This window comes from Nylanderia fulva, unplaced genomic scaffold, assembly GCF_048542155.1.
Source record: "Nylanderia fulva isolate GAGA-0341 unplaced genomic scaffold, ASM4854215v1 Scaffold952, whole genome shotgun sequence".
NCBI classification, from domain to species: domain Eukaryota; kingdom Metazoa; phylum Arthropoda; class Insecta; order Hymenoptera; family Formicidae; genus Nylanderia; species Nylanderia fulva.
Genome location: NW_028191082.1, coordinates 1 through 18,753, shown reverse-complemented (window position 1 = coordinate 18,753; position 18,753 = coordinate 1). Strand labels below are relative to the sequence as shown.

The 18,753-nt window shown below is 34.2% G+C and overlaps 1 protein-coding gene across 1 annotated transcript; it reads right to left on the bottom strand.

The window, feature by feature from the left end:
* Positions 1 to 292: 292 nt before the first annotated feature.
* Positions 293 to 2,295, bottom strand: LOC146719530 (uncharacterized). Its single transcript, XM_085490061.1, has 4 exons — positions 1,985 to 2,295; positions 1,100 to 1,817; positions 785 to 904; positions 293 to 701 (listed from the first exon to the last, which is right to left on the bottom strand). Exons 1-4 carry the CDS (start codon positions 2,007 to 2,009, stop codon positions 293 to 295), a joined length of 1,272 nt encoding a protein of 423 aa, XP_085346187.1. The 5' UTR covers positions 2,010 to 2,295.
* Between the last annotated feature and the right edge of the window lie 16,458 nt (positions 2,296 to 18,753).

Here is an 18,753-nt window from a genome sequence, read left to right as displayed (position 1 = left end):
CACTTGTCTTTTAACAAAATTAAAATTAAACTTAATAAACTGTTCATAAATTTTATAAATTTGTAATAATATCTTATTAACATTTTTTAAAAGACAATGTGTCTATTTTTATAATTACTATATCTGACAGATCTTGTCAGGAAAAATGTGTAACTTCGCAGAATTTATATGTAGAAAAGATTAATAAATGTGTTTTACTACATTTTCTCCTTTAAGTAGGCAAAGGAACAAACTTTATGAATGTCTTATGTATACATATAATTTAGTAAACCTTCAGTCTTATTATATCTTATTAATCTTCTTCGTCTGATAATTCTTGTGTTGAGTATTTTTTACTTTCTATACTCTCTAGTATCTTAAGTTGCCTTTGTAAGATACTATTTCGTTCTTTTTGCAATTGTAATTGTTCTATTTGTAATTCATTACATTTTTTAAGCTCCGTCAGATATTTTGTACGTGTTTCTTGTTTGGCATCACTTTCTCTTTGTAGCACAGCACAGATGGATTCCTTAAGTGATTGTAGAGTATGCGCCAATTTGCCATCTCGTACTTTTGCTTTTGTATTTATTAAAGATGAGCAACTGCTATCCGTCATGGACGATTTGCTGCTACCTATTACTGATTGAGATTGACTGTTAACTGCAGATGGTGTCGAAGGTGGCGAGTCTAGTGCAATAGAAGATTGTTCTTCATTTACATTCCTATAATAGAAAACATTTTAAATTATATCTAAAAATATATCTAGAAATGAATTAAAAAACATTTTAAGGAGATGATTACTCACTGAGACAAATGTTGACTGACCACTTTTTGCAAAATGTCTTCTTGAGAAACCATTCCATTGCGGCCAGCTACAAAAGATGGCACTCCACTGTGACTTTTTCCAAATAAGTTTATCATTTCACTGTAAAGATACATATGTATTCTATTACTTACTTATTAAATACTAAATATAATACTAACTACTTAATAAAAACAGAATATTGTAAGAATGACAAAATAAAAATATGAAACAAATCGACTGAACTATTAATTATAATGTTTAATTCAAAAATATCATATATATAATTATATACAGAAAACACAAGATAGAACTTACTCTTTAAATGGAAGAGGTTTAGTGCCTTTTCCAGAACTATTTTTTCCCATGGTCTGTTTGATATGTTTATCCCATTTCTTCTTCAACAATTTAAATTTATTTTTCATGTGATTTTTAGTAGCATTCACATAACCTCTTTCTTGGAAGGATTCTGCTATCGCTTGAAACATAGCCTCTTTACTTTGATATTTTCTTTTCTGGAATTTTTTTTCATGCTGTTCATACTCTGTGAAAAACAACATTATGGTTTTATAGTCCCAAATAAAATAGCCATCATTATTGACACCAGAAGTATTCTCTTTTTCATTATCTGAGTCTATAATTGAAGAGTCCAATGAAGACACAATTGTAGGCGTGTGCTGCATAAAGCTTGTTACAGGAATCGTAACAGAAGAACTCTCATGGATTTTAATCTGAGGCTGAATTTCAGAAGGACCTGCTTTATTTAGTAAAGCATTCACAATTGAAGAGTCTAGTGAAGACAAAGTTGTAGGTGTGTACTGCATAGAGCTTGTTACAGGAACTGTAACAGAAGGACTCTCGTGGATTATAGTCTGAGGTTGAATTGTAGAAAAACTTATTTTATTCAGTACAGAATCCAAAGGCGCAGTTGTGGTTAGGAACTGTGTCGAGTTTGTTGTAGCAGTTACAACAGAAGTACACGCAAAAGTCTGGGGAGGCTTAATTAATTTTAATGATACCAGTTTAGGTTTCACAGCTGAAAAATAAAACTATTAATATAGTACAATATTTATGCAATTTAAATTATCTTAGAATAAAATCATTTAATCTATCTCTTAGAATTTATTTTATTAGTTAATTAAGTAAAAATATAAAAAGTATTATGAGTATTTAAGTAATCAGCATCATATATAAAATTCTTACCTGAATACTTAAAAGAAGTTTCCATTGTGAAATATCAAGACAGTGACGGCGTAGCCGAATAATAAAAGCGAGGTTATTGGACTACCCGACTCTTGAGCAGTGGATACTGTTTACAGTACAAGCTTCACACGCATGCGCGATAAAATAGCCCCAAATGCACCACCTTCGAAGGTGAGGCAAATAGAGCGTGCTCCTAATTGCTCCTTAGAGTATGCTCTAACGTGACGCGAACATCTAGTCGCCATCTTGTTTCCGGTGACACGAACGTATTGGAGCGCATTGGAGTGAGAAGGAGCATGTTAGGGCATGCGACGCGAACAAACCTTGTGTTCTGTTACGTTTGCTATCAGATCTTTCCAAAAAAGTCCGTCTATTGTTTTCCTCAGCTTCTCGAGCTTAGAAACGTCTCTTATCAAGCATAATTTTTCGCAAGAGATGCAAGGGATACGTGGCAAATCCAACAATCGCTTTTTCATGACTTTAAATGCTTCGTAATTTTGCGAGAAAATCTTTTCCTCGTCCAAACAAACATTAGTTACATTTTTTGGATATAATCTTGCTTTATTCTTAAAATCATTGGAAATTTCAACTAATTTATCCATATTGATAAATCTCAAAGATGAAAACAGTTGACAAAACTTATTATAATTGTCGATCAATTTGTAAACATTTCTTCGAATATTTCTCACGAAAGGAAAATGAGGTGATAAAGTGTTTATCGTTGCAATGTATGACTTGCAAAGATTCGGATTTGTATAGCATTCCGGAGGATGTCCTAATCTGCTACTCGTACGTGAAACGGAACAATTTTTTAGCTGCGCCATGAATTTAACATTCATTATCTTTTTCAAAGTATCTTCTTCAAACAATTTCAAAAATTTTACAAACTTTTCCATGGAAGTATCATTTATGTGGCATTTGTTCTCATCACAATGCCACATTTTATTTTTTTACCATGGTTATCTATTAACGGCAAAACATTTATTACTCCGTGAGGAGAGGATTGTCTCATTATAAGTGGTTGCTCAAACTTTTTCCTTTGCTCGTAAGCAGTTTCATAAAAGTACGCTTCGGAAGACGAAGTATGTTTGGATAAGCCACAAAGAGCTCAAAGTTGATCGCTTTTTGGATATTTCAAAGTCTTACATTCATTGAATCGCAATAACGCAGCTTCAGCAACGTTTTTCAAATATGAAAACACTTTTCTTGCTGCATTGAGGTACGATTTTTTTGCTATTACACACTACTTAAATATCTGTTCGGCTTCCAATCGAGCACATACTGTTGATTTATTAATTTTTCTCGACATCTGTTGAATATAAAACTCTGAATATTTTGGAAACTTAAAACACTTTTGCCAAGATCGAACAGTATTACATTTTTCCTTCATTCTCTTGAACATTTTCCATCTTTGTACGATAGACTTCTCGCTACGTTTTGCATTGCACCTCTTGTTGTACAATTTTTTGGTTCAATTTTTAAATAAGTCGGGATATTTTTGTCTGAATTTTCGTTGGCGGTCTCTTTCACGGGCAGCATTTTTTAAATAATTTTTCTTTTGACGTACCTTTTATTTTCTACATCTTTTTGGTATTTGCCCCGCTTTCTTTTACGTATTCCCTCAAGATCTTTTTTATATATATCACGCATTTTTTGACGCTTTGTTTCAGGATCCTTATGGTACTGATCACGCACCATCTGACGTTTTGTTTCAGGATCCTTATGGTACTGATCACGCACCATCTGACGTTTTGTTTCAGGATCCTTATGGTACTGATCATGCATTATCTGACGTTTTGTTTCAGGATCCTTATGGTACTGATCACACATTATCTGACGTTTTGTTTCAGGATCCTTATGGTACTGATCACGCATTATCTAACGTTTTGTTTCAGGATCCTTATGGTACTGATCACGCACCATCTGACGTTTTGTTTCAGGATCCTTATGGTACTGATCATGCATTATCTGACGTTTTGTTTCAGGATCCTTATAATACTGATCACGCATTATCTGACGTTTTGTTTCAGGATCCTTATGGTACTGATCACGCATTATCTGACGTTTTGTTGCAGGATTCATAAAATATTTTTCTTTGTGAGAAAAAGCATCTTTTTCGATTCGTTTCGAACGCTGTTCCTCAGTTTCCGTACTACGTGCAAGTCTTTTTCTTAGTGCATCCCTCTCTCGTCTTTTCAATGTCTCCAACGGCAGTAGCGTTAATGGAGCAATTGAATCATAGAGGTACGGAAAATGAGTTATTGTTTGTTTTTTAAACATTGCGGACAAATGAGGTTTTCGCAACGATTGATTATACGTCACGATGCAAGGATTTACGCCAAACAGAATAGATGTAACAATCGCAATTGCCATAGGACCACAATTATAACCGTCACCTTGCGACTGAACTTTAAGAAAAACTATTGGATTGTTTTGACAATCATGAAAGGGAAATAATCTGTCCACAAAAATTCGAATTTCTCCATTCAAATTTTGTATATTTGCATTACGACTACCTTCATGAGAATCATATATAATAATAGATTTTGCATCGTAATGGCAAGCAACCCAATGTCCACCACCAAAATCACTGTGCAGTATTTGCAAATGCTTCTTCTTTGAATTATTCAGTGGAACAATCTGATCGGGAAATATTGTCAACCATACAGGTCGAGGTGCATAATCAGAATTGCTCTCGAGTAGCACATGGAAACTGTCTATCATCGTTTCCGTCAACCATTCTTTGGAAGCCAAAATATTCTTTTCCTTATTGCCATAATGGAACTTGTGACACTGATGATCCATTTTCAGTTGTTTGGGACAGTTTTAGTTATAGATATACGGCGTTTGGGGCAGCCTTCTAGTGATGCAAGTATCAAATAAGATTTTTCTAATTAGACGCCTAGGGTAGGCGAAAGGTCTGAGATATTGCAGACTAAAATGCTACAAAAGCGAATACTGTTAATTTGGATGTGTAATAGACCCAAAACAAAAATACTTTTTCTAATTGTATAGGCGCCACGGGCAAGCCAAAAATCTGCGCTATTACAGACGAAAACGCTATAATAGCGAATAATTTTAGTTTGGATACGTAATAGGCCGAACAAAATTAATTTTTGTAATTGGATGCAGGCGTCTAGGGCAAGCCAAAATTCAGCGCTATTAGCAGCCGATGTTCTAATTCAGCGCTTATGGCAGCTTTTATACAGCGCCTGAGCAGCCGATTAATTTTTTTTTTATTTTTCCGGATCTGTAAAATAAAAAAGTTATATAAATACATTATAAATTATTTTAATAAACATATGCAAAGATTCAAAATTATTACACTAATTAAACAATACTTCAGAAACTGCAGTTAAAAAGAAATGAAATTACATCTGTTCATTTTTCTTTTGTATAGTACTTGTAATTCACGTAATCACATTGACACAAAAAGTCAAAATAGTATTTATTTATTATTATTGTAAATAAATCATCATTGCAGTAGACCTAAAATTTCTTAAAATTAAAAATCATAATCGAAAATTTGAAGTAAATCTAATTTTTTTTATAAATAGAAACATTTTATTTTTTTTTAATATATCGATTTTTCACAATATTTGATTCAATAATCTTACCTCAAGATTTTTATGCACAAAATGATGAATACCAATCGAAGTTAAATGCCTATCTTTGTTTTCCCTTTAAACTAAACAACTTTTGTCTGAAATTTTCCTATATACTTTCGAGATATTTATTAAGTACAAAATTTACTTATGAAATAGGTATTTCTGTACAAACAAGATTTATAAATACAGGATTTACTTACAGATTAAACAAGAATTTTTAAGAGGCATTGATGATTTATTGATAATAAAACTTCCTACGACATTTAAATAAACTTGTTAAATATGCAAGACGAAAAAATGTTTCAAACAAACACCATAGGATTTGAAGAAAGACAGATGATGCTGATATTCATTTGACCTTGCAGAGATCTTGAAAATTCCTGTTAACGTTAACCCACTAAACATGAAATATACATGCAATGTTTCAAATTGTTTCATTTAGATTTCAAAAGATACATTTTACGTATTTGTTGTTGATATAATTCATAAATGTTACAATTGAAATATTTCATCATAGTATATATTAGAAATAACATTTAAATGAAATATCTCAATTGATATGTATTTAAAACATCCAAAAATTATCGTTTTAGGTATATTTACAAAATAATAGTAAAATAAATATTTCAAATGAAATATCTCAATTGGTGTGTATATGCAATATTCCGAAAGTAACGTTTTAGGTATATTTACAAAATAATAGTAAAATAAATATTTCAAATTAAATATCTCAATTGATATATATTTGAATTATTTGAAAAGTTTTATGTACACGATTAGATAATCGCTTACATAATTTGGAAAATGGCAATCACGTATTACATTCAAATTGTGTTTATTTATTATAAATAAATTATTAGAGAGAAATATTGAAAAATATTGAATAACATAATTAGAATACGCTGTATATAAATATTTATATAAATGGTCTTGTTTTAAAATTGTATTATTATTTAAATGCTTAGAATGTATATATTTTGTTATTCAATTCAATTCAATTCTTTATTCGTCCCCTAAGGGATTGAAGGCGCTTTTGAAGGAGCGTTCCCCAACCTTACAAAACTCTTACAATTATACTTATATCTACTCTTATCTCTACTCTTACATCTAATTTACAAATAACTTAATTCTACCTTAACCTACTTATCTACTACTTTAGAGAGAGAAAGAGCCGTCCCTACCTATCGCTTCGCTTCGGCTTCCGATTCCCCATATATTCTCCACCACCTCATTCATACCTCACTCATTCTCCTCCTCATACTTCCCTCCTCCTTTTCCCCTCCCTCCCCCTTTTCTTCCGTTCTCCCCTCTTCCCTCTTTTTCTCTATTTCTCTCATCCATCCTTCCCCTTCTCCTCCTTCCTGCAATATTCCCTTCATTCTTTCCCACCAGTTTCCCTTCTCCCTTTCTCCCCCACATTCTCCTATCACATGCTCCCATGTTTCATCTTCTATCCCGCATAATCTACATCTTCTTTTCTCCTCTTCTTCCCAGTATCTCGCCCCTCTCATCTCATTGTTCATTCTGAACCTAACTATCCTTCTCCATCTACTTTCCCCCCATCCCTTTCTCAGGTATTCCGGTAAACCCTCCTCCTTCCATTCCTCATACCATCTATTATATCTCGACTCTCTTATCCTCTCCCATCTTTCCTCCTTTTGCCTTTCCCTGTCTTTCTGTTCCCACCCCTCATATACTTCCTCTCCCCTTCCCCTTTTTTCCTCCATCTCTTTCCCTTCTATTCCTCTTTCTTCCCAGAATTTCTCCCTCTCTTCCTCCCACATCGTTCTTTCCTTTCCTCTTCTTATCCTCAAAACATTTCCTCGCTAAACTTCCTCCCCTTCCTTCCTCTAACTTCCTCTCATACCCTACCGCCCTCCTTCCTGCCCTTATCCTAAATTTGTCTTTTCCTATCTCCTCTCTTACGATATACCCCGGCGTGCACCAGTCTACTCCTAACGTCCACCTAATCCATCGCTCCTGCATTGCCTCCACCTCTCTCCTCTCCTTCCATCCCCATATTTCCGCCCCATATTCCAATACCGTCCCCATCAACCTTTTCATTAGCCATACTCTTTTCATCCAGTCTCCTGCAAACCTTCTCTTTCCCATTCCCCACACCTGTCTTATCACCGCTCCTGTTTTCCTAACTCTGTTCTTTACCTGCGCCTCCTGCCCCCCGTTCCTCTGTAGCTTATACCCTAAATATGTGAATTCTTTCACTTCCTCTAACCTTTTTCCTTTCCATCTCCACTCCACTCTCTTCATACTTCCTCCTCCCTTTTTAAACCTCATTACCTTTGTCTTATCCACATTCACCTCTAACCTTTTCTTGTCCATATAACTTTCCATTTTCCCCAACATATGTATCATCCCTTCCTCATCCTCCGCCAACAGTACCATGTCATCTGCGTACGCCAAACAATGCACCTTTTCCCCTCCCAGTTTCACCCCCCCCCCAACCTCCTTTTCTTAGCACTTTTTCTATATCCGCTATCAGCAGACTGAATAAGTGCGGACTCATTGGGCAACCTTGCCTCACCCCCCTTGCCGTCCAAAAATTTTCTCCCTCCTCCTTCCCCACTCTTACCTTACTCCTCGTTTCCCTGTACACCTCTTCTATCCTACTCCTTAATCCTTCCCTCACTCCCCTCCCCTTCATTGCCTCCATTAACACCTCCCTATCTACCGAGTCAAACGCCGCCTTCAGGTCCATAAATGCCGCAACTACCTTTCCTCCCTTCTTATTTACCCTCTTATTCACCAGATAGTTCAACACATAGATACTATCCATCACCCCCATTCCCTTCCTAAAACCTGTCTGACTCTCCGGTATCATATTCTTCTCCTCCATTTCTTCCTTTAACCTTTCAGTTAAAATCCCCACGTATATCTTGTATAGCGTTGGCATCAATGTCACTCCTCTATAGTTTTCCACTTTATTCCCCGTTCCCTTTTTCAACAGTGGCACTATTATCCCTTCTTTCCACCTCTCCGGCCATCCTTCTCCTCTCCATATTCTGTTGCACATTTCCCATACTCACTCTTCTACCCTCTCCCCACATATTTCCATACCTCACTCGGTATCCCATCCTCCCCCGCTGCTTTTCCTTTCTTCAGTTTTCCCAGCATCCTCTTCACTTCCTCCCTGCTTATCTCCTGCTCCTCATCTCTCTCCCTTTTTTCTTTTCCTCCTCTTACAACTTTTACCTCTATCCCTCCCAATAAATCCATGAAGTTAATTAATACAATTGTCGCTCGTATATTGAAAACAAAGTGATAAATATAAGGCCAACTTATCGAGCTGAATATTCGAGATGTTCAGTCAACTACCATTTATTACATGTATAAATTATAAAACTACAGTCATTATATTAAAACTAACGCAAATTACAATCATTCTATAAACGTTTCGACCGCACGCGGTCTTCTTCAGTATAATTATTGAAATATAAATTCTTACAATTCACATAATATCGAAATTTAATTATAGTTATTCAGAATCAAGAGTTTTTGAGCAATTAACGCGTGTTTCAATCCGTCCTGTCCAACAATGTTCGCCTCGATATGATCCCTGATTTTGTTCAGATCTCGGATAGTTTCATCGTTAATATGCGAGAAATTAACCCGTTCCGTAGGCGCTGCGATTAATAAAAAATTACCGATCAACGTATGTCCAAATTATAATATGTATCCCCTACAATTGGTAGTATGCTTACCTATCATCGTTCTTCTTGACAATTTTGCTACTTCTTAACAGTTATTAAGGATGACACATAACAAACCAACAATACAGAAAGACAGCTCATTTTAAACTCTACTTGATCGGAGAGCGTGCGTGTTTATATATGATCTAATATCTATGTTTTACTCGTTAATGTCCTATTTGTCCTATTATTATTTCTTGTTCGCTAATATATCCAAAATATCAAAATACGACTCGCTAAGTAACTCAGTATCTTTGTTTAAATTTAGTCCATTTTTTTGTTCCTTGATATGTAGCATCTCAGAAATGAGTCTTTTATAATAATTATTTTCGTTGTCCATGATCTTAACATTGTCCCAATTAAAAGTATGATGTTCATTTATTATGTGTTCAGAAATTACTGAATGTTTCGTTGAGTCCAATCTAATATTATTTTTATGTTCTTTCATTCGCGTCTGCAATTGCCTCTTTGTTTGGCCTACATAAGATGCATTACAATTATTGCAACTGATCTTATAAACCACATTCGAATTGCATGGATGTTTAGTTTTATCTTTCTGCGCTTTAATAATATTATCCAGTTTGTTGAGACATCTATACCCTACCATACAATTTTTATTTTTTACCGAGGAAACAATCATTTCTGAGATCCCATCTATATACGGAATGACAAAGAATTTTTTATTGACCGAGTCATTTCCTATACTTTTTGTTCTTTCTATGTTGGCCTGTCTCTCTATAATGCTCCCCTTAGATATGATGTGTTCTATCCGATGATTAATTTTGTTAAAAATCAGATCAAGAGGGTAACCATTGCTTCTGAGTATATTAATAATTAACTCCAAATTTTTATTAAAAAATAGTGGATGTGATAGCAATAGACATCTGTCTACAAGGTTATATATTATTCCAATTTTGTGGCATAATGGGTGGTTTGAATAAAATGATAACGTCCTTCCTGAGAAGGTTTCTTTTTGATACCAGTCTATATATATTTTGTTATTAATAATTTTAAGTGATAAATCTAAGAAATTCAAGCTATGGTTAACCTCTTGTTCGACCGTGAATTTAAGTCTTTCATGATAGTTGTTAAAATTATTCACAATCTGAGTCATATTAGTCATAGAGGTGGCCACTATTATGTCATCCACATAACGAAAATAAAACAAACATTCCAAATTCAACGCTTTGAGAACTGTATCCTCAAGATCTTGCATAACCAGGTCTGCAATAATTGGTGATAACGGTGACCCCATAGGGGTCCCAAACGTCTGTTTATAAATTATGTCATCAAATGTAAAATATGTAGAAGTCAATATGAATTTTATACCCCCCAAAAATTCGTTTTTCGGTATTTTAGTATTTATTCCAATGTAATCCCATCTATCGTTAATACCGTCAATCGCAAGATCCAGAGGAACGTTCGTAAACAAAGACACCACATCCAAGGAAAACATCCTATCATTCTCATCAATCTTTTTACCAGACAATATGCTGTACAAATCAAAACTATTATTAATATGACTTTTCGCTTTGGGTAGGCTAGTTTGTAAGGTGTTTTGTAAAAACGAAGCCAGCGAGTATAGAGCTGTATCAACCGATGAAACTATGATTCTAACTGGATAGTTTTCCTTATGGATTTTAGGTAATCCATACGCTTTTGGAAGGAGAGAATTACTACAACGTAATTTATAATATTCGTTTTTTGAAATATAATCTTCCTTAAGCCATCTCTTCAACAAATCATTCAAATCGTTCTCTATTTTTTTGCACGGATTTTTTTTAACAATAGTGTAAGTGTTGACATCTTTTAAAACGTTTTCCATTTTGTTAATATAATGAGATCTTTCCATTGCCACCGTAGCATTACCCTTGTCCGCGCGTGTGAATAGAACATTCGGATTGTCTTTACAAAATTTTATTAAATTTCTGTGTGCACCAAGTAATTTTTGTTGACTTACGTCATTTTTATCCTTCGTGTTCAGAAGTTGTGCAAATTTTGGAACCGCGATATTTCTGATCGTTGTGAGATTATTCATATTATTTCGTTTGCTATTACTCTCTATGTCCTTGATGAATTCATGTATCGCTGTTTTTTTACTAATATTCGGAAGACAGAATTTATCACCCATTTGCAACAGATTAGAAACGTTAGGCGGAATTTCTGTGTTGGAAAGATTAACAAACCATTTTTTATTAGTATTTTCCAAAGGGTTAATTGTATCATTGAAAAATTTATTGGCTTCTATGTGTATATTGATCTCCTTGGCATCATTAGTGATTGCCCTGAGAGAATTTTGTGATATTTTCGTCGGTTGTGAAGTTTCAAAATGTAAAGAACAATGTATATCTATAGGTTTGATGCTGTTGATATACTTATAGTGTTGTTTTCTCTTAAGCCAATTGAATTTCTTTTCGTGTGCAGTAACCAATCTGTTGTGGCAATCCATGAAGTATTCCTTCCATTCCTCCGCCTTTATCTCCTCATTCACCCCTTTTCTCTTTTTCCTTTCCCTGTTTATAATCTTCCATACTTCTCCTTCCGTTCTTGCCTCTATCGCCTCCTTGTACCATCTTAGCCTCTCCTCCTCCCTTTTTCCTTTACACATTAGCCTATATTCCGCCCTTACTTTTCTATATCCTTCTCTTCCTCCTCCTTTTTTCCTCCATTCCCTTAACTTTTCCCTCACTTCTTTCCTATTCTCCTCACATTCCTCGTCCCACCACCCTTTCCTTTTCCCTTCTCCACTCTCTTTTTCTCCTTTTCTCAATTCCTTTTCTATTCTTCCTATTTTTTCCTCTAGCTCCTCTTCAATCCCCTCCTTCCACCCCTCTCCCCACTCTATTTCCTCTCTTATTCTTTCTCCTCCCCTCTTTGTCCATCTCCCTCTTTTTCTTATTCCTTTTCCCTCCCCCCTTTTTCCCTTTTCAGCTCCTCCTCTTCTTTCTAGCGTTACAATCAATGGGTGATGGTCCGATTCTATGTTATCTCCCACCTCCATTCTCTTTATCCTTTCCTTTACTCTATCCTCTCCCACCACATAATCTATTACCGATTCCCCTCTTCCTTCTGTATATGTGTACTCCCCCTTCCTATCCCCTCTTATCCCTCCGTTAAAAATTCCCCATCCCACCTCTTCCAACTCTTTTATCAACTTCTTCCCTTCCTCATTAACTTTCTTGTCCTTCGATCTTCTTTCTTCTTCCTCCTCCCCTCCTATCACTCCCCCCCTTCTACCTGTCCTTGCGTTGAAATCTCCTCCCAAAATCGTCCATTTATTTTCTTCTTTCTCTTCCATCCATTCCTTCATTTCCTCCAATTTCCTTTCCATGTCCCCGTTGATGTATACGCCTATTACCCTCCACTTCTCTCTTCCTACTTCTAAATCCGCCATCATTATTCCCTCCTCCTTTTCTCCCATTCCTGATACTTTTATCTTCCCCTTCTCCTCCCTTACCCCCATGATCATTCCTCCCATCGGTCTTCCTTTCTTCTTTCTCTTCTTTGCTGCTTGCTTTTCCCATCTATATCCTTTCGGTAACCTCTTTTTAATCGCCTCCCACCCCCTTTCCTCTATCCATGTTTCCATCATCACCACCACCTCCCAATCTTCTATTTCCTTCCAGAACTTTTCTTCCTTATTCTTCAGCCCTGCCACATTCCAAAAACCTATCTTCCATTCCTCTCTTACTTCTCCTCCTTTTTCCTTTCTCTCCTGTTCCTTTCTCCTTTCTGCCTCCGTCTCCCTTTCTCCTTCCTCCTTTCTCCTCTTACTATTTCTCTACTACTATTCTACTTCTCTCTACCTCTTACTAGTTCTCCCCTCCTCCTTTCCTTCTTTCCTCTCTTCTCCCTTCTTCTATCCCTTTTTTTCCTCCATTTTTGTCTTCATACCCCCTTCTTCCCCCCTCATTTTCTCTATACCTTCTCTAATTTCTCCTTTCCAATTTTTAAGCACACCTTCCTCCTCTTCCCATCTCCACCATACATCATTGATTTTTATCCTTCCATAGCTCGTCCATACATTGTTTCCTTTCCTCCTTTCTATCTCCGCGCTCTCCATTAGCCTCCATTTTACCTTTCTCTCTTCCCATGTTAAATCATCTTCTATTCTCACCCTCTTTCCTTTTAATATCTTCTTCCTCTCCATTACCTGTCTTTTTTGTTCTCTACTTCCTAGTTTTACTACCACCATTTCACCTTCCTTTCCCTCCTTTCCTTTCAACATCCTTATCCATTCTATCTCTACTTTCGCTCCTATCTCTTTCATTAATTTCTCTACTCTTTCCTTTACACCTTCCTTCCCTTCCTCCTTTCTTTTTCTTACTCTGTTTTTTCTTCTCTCTTCTCTTTCCTTCCATTCTAATTTCTTTTCTATGTCCTTCACTTTTCCTATTATTGTCTCGTTTATCCCCTTACTCCCTCCTTCGCCCCCCTCTCTTTCTCTTTCCTCCTTTCTTCCTCTTTCCTCTACTCTTGCTTCCAAATCTATTACTCTCTTCTCCAGGCTCTCTATCTCTTTTCTCAATTCTCTTCTTTCTTCTCTCCATTCCCCCTCCTTTTTCCAAATTTCTATCTTCAACTTTCTCATTTCTTCGCCTAACTTCTCTGTTATCTTCTCCCCTATCTCTTCCATCATTCTCCTTAACTCCTCCTTTTCTATCCCCCTTACCTCTCTATTCAGCCTTTCTGTCTTCTTGCTCCTTCTTAGGCTTCTTTCCTTTACTTCCTTATCCTCCTCTCCCCTTTCTTCTCTTTTCCTTTTCAAAAAATTCTCTATACATCCCATACTGCTCCTCCTCTCCTTCCCTAACTCCTCTACTCTTCTCGGCCTCCCTGCCTTCTTTTTTATTTCTTCCTCATCTCCCTTTTTTCCCCTTTCCTCTAACATCCTATCTCTATTGGTCTCTATCCTCCTATCTCTAATATTCTCTTCATTAATCATTTCCCTCTTATCGCTTTCTTTCTTCGATTTACCTACTCTATGCTCCAACTCGCTCCAACTCGCTAGTGAATTCCCTAGTGAATTCCCTATCTTTTTACTTTACTGCACCTACTCCCTACACCTACTCTCTTTCTTCCACGTGTCTACGTGTCCACGTGTCTCACCTTTTCCTACTTTCCACCTTCTAACTCCTTACCCCTTTATCTTCTCCTATCCTTTCAATCTCTCCTCCTCTTTCTTCTACACCCTCTCACCTCTTATCTCCTATTCACCTCACCCCTTTTCTCACTCTTTCCTCACAAATACCTGCCACGCTTTCACACACCTGTCACTCACTCTCTTACCGGAACCGGAAGAATAATTATATAATAGTTATAATAATAGTTGTAAAATATCATTTACTAATAAGGTTCTTACAGAATATATACATTGATATCAACAAAATAATATTAATGTTACATATTTAACATAACGTTACAATTATGTCATTAAAATTACGTAGTATTTACGAAACTTTTAGAGTATACACATTTATATTAACCAACATACATAAATGTTACGTATTTAACATAACGTTACAATTATGTCATTAAAATAACGTAGTATTTACGAAACTTTTAGAGTATACACATTTACATTAACCAAAATACATAAATGTTACATAACAAAATAACACCAAAATTGCATAACAAATTCATTACGTTATTGACATAAATGATACGTCATTGTTTTGTTTCGCCGATCTATAACATATACATATATAGATTATTATGTAATTGTTTCGTAAATGATCCCTTCGTGTTTCGGAAATGTTTTATTTCCCTTATTAAATTTAATTAATTTATTATTAAGAAATAAAATCGTAATATTTTCAAGTATTCTACAAAGTAAATGATATTTTACAAAAATAATAAAATTTTAATAACTTTAATTGTATATATTTGTTACACGTAACGTTTTCACCAACAGATTTAGAATATAATTATGTTAAATCATTATATTCCTTATTAATTTGATTGCATAGAAAATATTTAATTATCACGCACATGATTTTATATAATAAACAATTATCTCATCAATATGAATATGTGCAGATATAATATAATAAATATAAATATGTGAATATATTACTCTGTTTGCAATTTTTAATTATTAAATTATATTATTTCCAAATTATATGCATAATAGATATGCAACAAAACTATTATTATTAACAATATATTTGCAATCCAGATATTATATGAAACTATTCACACACAAGAAAAATAATATTTTGAAAAGTAATTGCTGGTGTACGATTACATTTTTGTTTAATTGGCAAACAAATATTTAATAAAATTTATTAATTTAAAAAAAGGAAAAAGGAAAATGAATCTTTTCAATATAAAAAAAATATAAATATATAAATAAATACATAATAACAAAATATATACATTCTAAGCATTTAAATAATAATACAATTTTAAAACAAGACCATTTATATAAATATTTATATACAACGTATTCTAATTATGTTATTCAATATTTTTCAATATTTCTCATATACAATTTGCATATATAAGTATAAATATATAATAATTTAAATAAACAAGTATTTTTTATCATCCTATATAAATATATATTACTAATGATGATTAATTTGAATTGAAATACTTTTATTATATGATTTTATACTAGAATTTGGTAGAAAAAGTTCTTACGTGAGTCAGTTATATTAAAGTAAATGTAAAGTAGGAAATTAAGATTTTTAAAGACATAATATGATACGTTGAAATATATTTACATGGTTAATAATGTTTATTTCCTTTTGTTGAAGGATGGTTATGCAGATTACAATTAGAAAATATGATTGGATGCATTCAAAATTCATTTAATAACTATCAGAAGTTTTAATGAAATCAGCATTGCGCTGTTGAATCAAACCATAAGATAAATCAGATTATTTTTGCCAACATAGATATTTTCAAGCTTTAATATCAAATATATTTTAAATTATTATTATGTTCAAACCTAGTCTGGTAATATCAAACATTATTCTTACAATTGAATATGTTTGAAAATGAAAATATTGGCAATTATGTATGGAATATGTGTCATATTTCATGGTTCTGGAGAGAATGTGAATCATATATGCTGATTTTTTACTCCACATTATAAAGAAGAACGTATACATACATATATATATATATATATATATAAAACGTATATTGTGAGAACACTTTCATTGAACAATTGTACATTATGTAAACCAAACGTCATTATAAGGACGGTCCTCATAATATTTTATATGCAACGTATATTATGTAGACCGGTTCTCATAATTTCTTTACGGACTATTGTATATTATGAGTACTATTTTTATAATTATACGAAACGTCCATTACGAGGACATCTTAATTTTTGTATTTTGTATATTGCGAGGATCATCCAATTTAATTTGTTATAATTTGCATATGATAAAGTTTGATAGTTCGTTTAGTGCATGTAGAAAAATATTGTATTATATAGAAAATGATTTTAACACGATTATTTGACACATTTCTATATTAGAAATAATTAAAATATTGTAAATTTGAAACAGCGATTTATGGGATAGTATCATTTTAACTCGAGAACTTATTGATTCAAAAGATACAAATCATTATTTAATATCGTTTTAGTATAAAATACATTCCATTTCTTTAATGCAATAGGCTGATATTAAAATAATATATTATTCAATTTACGCCTAAGAATACGAAATTTCAATTTGAGAAATAATATCTTCTTATTTGAGAAATGGCTAAAATTGAATATTTATGGTAACAATTGTTACGTCCCGACTCAATAAGAAGGAAGAGTCGAAGGAAGAACGTGACTATACTGATGTCGAACGACACTAGACGGTGCGTCTGTTCGACCCGAGCGAACGTACGAAGGGCCCCGCAATAGGTCAGCGACCGCAAGGGTGACTCTTACTCTATTTAAAGGGCAGTTCGCTCGGTGGTCCCTTTTCAGCAAGAGAATTAAATCTCTTTTGCGTGGGATGGGACCCTGTGCGACTTCCAGGATGGAAAGGAATGAGAGTGGTTGCTTTTTTTTGTTTAAATAATTAAGTCCAGATTCATCCCAAAAATCTAGTTTAATATAATTATTTTTAATGAAATTAGAAAAGAAGAAAAGGTATTTACATGTCTAATACTTAAACTACACGAAAACCTTATATGTTCGATGTGAGTGTGTGTGTATATCTCGCGGGTGTTACATAAGTGCGGAGGTCATCAATCGGGATTATAACGGACAGGGTGTGTGAGAATATATATATATATATATATTTATTTTAATATTAATACCCCGATTGGACATTACAATTTAGCAATAAGGTTAATTTTAAGAGTAGGCGTGTATAGGTATGTGTGAAAGGTCATTGGATTTCTTCGAGTTGGACAGTAGAGGGGGGATAAAGTTTTTTAAATAGGAGTTGGACGGGGACGAGCAGAGGATATTCCGACTCGAAAAGATACCAATATACGAATTCGTCGGGATGTGCAGTTGTTAAGAATTGCGCCAGAGCCTCTAGATCCACGAGGTCGGGACCGATCGTAAATCCATCCTCAGGTACTTCACGTACCCTGGGGATCTGATCAATTAACCAGGCTCGGAGTTGGTCTAAAGTTAACCTGGGCTCTTCCTCGGTGAGATCGATCGTTTCGATCTCTTCGGTAGGTTCCGAGTCTTCGGAGGATGACGGGGAAGAGACAGGGGATTCCTCGAAGATGATTGTCGAAGGAGCAAGGGATGGAGATCTAGGAAAATCGGGGAGCTTAGGGGAGGAAGGGGAAGGAATTTGGGGAAGTTCCGAGGATGTGGGAATGGGAGACGTGTGAGGTGTGTGGGTGTCGAACGAATTAATATTATTGATAATAATAGTAGGGTCTTCTACACCCCGACCCGCTCTTTGTTTCAGCCGCCGATTCCGCCGATTCCTCGACGACCTGAACGCGGTCCGCGATATTCGGTTTTGAGGTCCGTCCACTACGAGATCGGGTGGTTTAAATTGTATTAAAAAAAAGAAAGGGTTCTGTTACAAATCGCGGGAGCTATATATATAAATATATATATATATATATATATATATATATATAACTCGAAAGATTTCCAAAGTTATAAATTCACTTTTATATTATACGGAATTGTATTCCAAAATTTGAATATTTTCAGTATCAGAATCTGTAATAACATAACATAATAGATGTAGTGATGTAGTTTGCATAAGTATCCATTGATAAACACAATTTATCTTTAAATAGTTTATCTTTAAATTAGCAATAATTTTTTCAACCATGTTAACATCCATTTTTCTAATCAAATGCTTTTTAGTGATTTAAACGTGTCCTAAAGTGTTTTTTGATCAAATAATAAATTAATAATTAATAACTAATTATATAATTTCCATAGATATTTTAATATGTTTTTAAAGTATAACTATAGGAGAATAAAAATTTAATATAGTAACAGAAAAATTGTAAG

Coding starts and splice junctions, on each gene's coding strand:
- LOC146719530 (XM_085490061.1), bottom strand. CDS start 2,009: ATGGAAACTTCTTTTAAGTATTCAG. Junction 905..1,099: donor AAACCTCTTCCATTTAAAGA/GTAAGTTCTATC, acceptor GTATCTTTACAG/TGAAATGATAAACTTATTTG. Junction 702..784: donor GTCAGTCAACATTTGTCTCA/GTGAGTAATCAT, acceptor TTTCTATTATAG/GAATGTAAATGAAGAACAAT.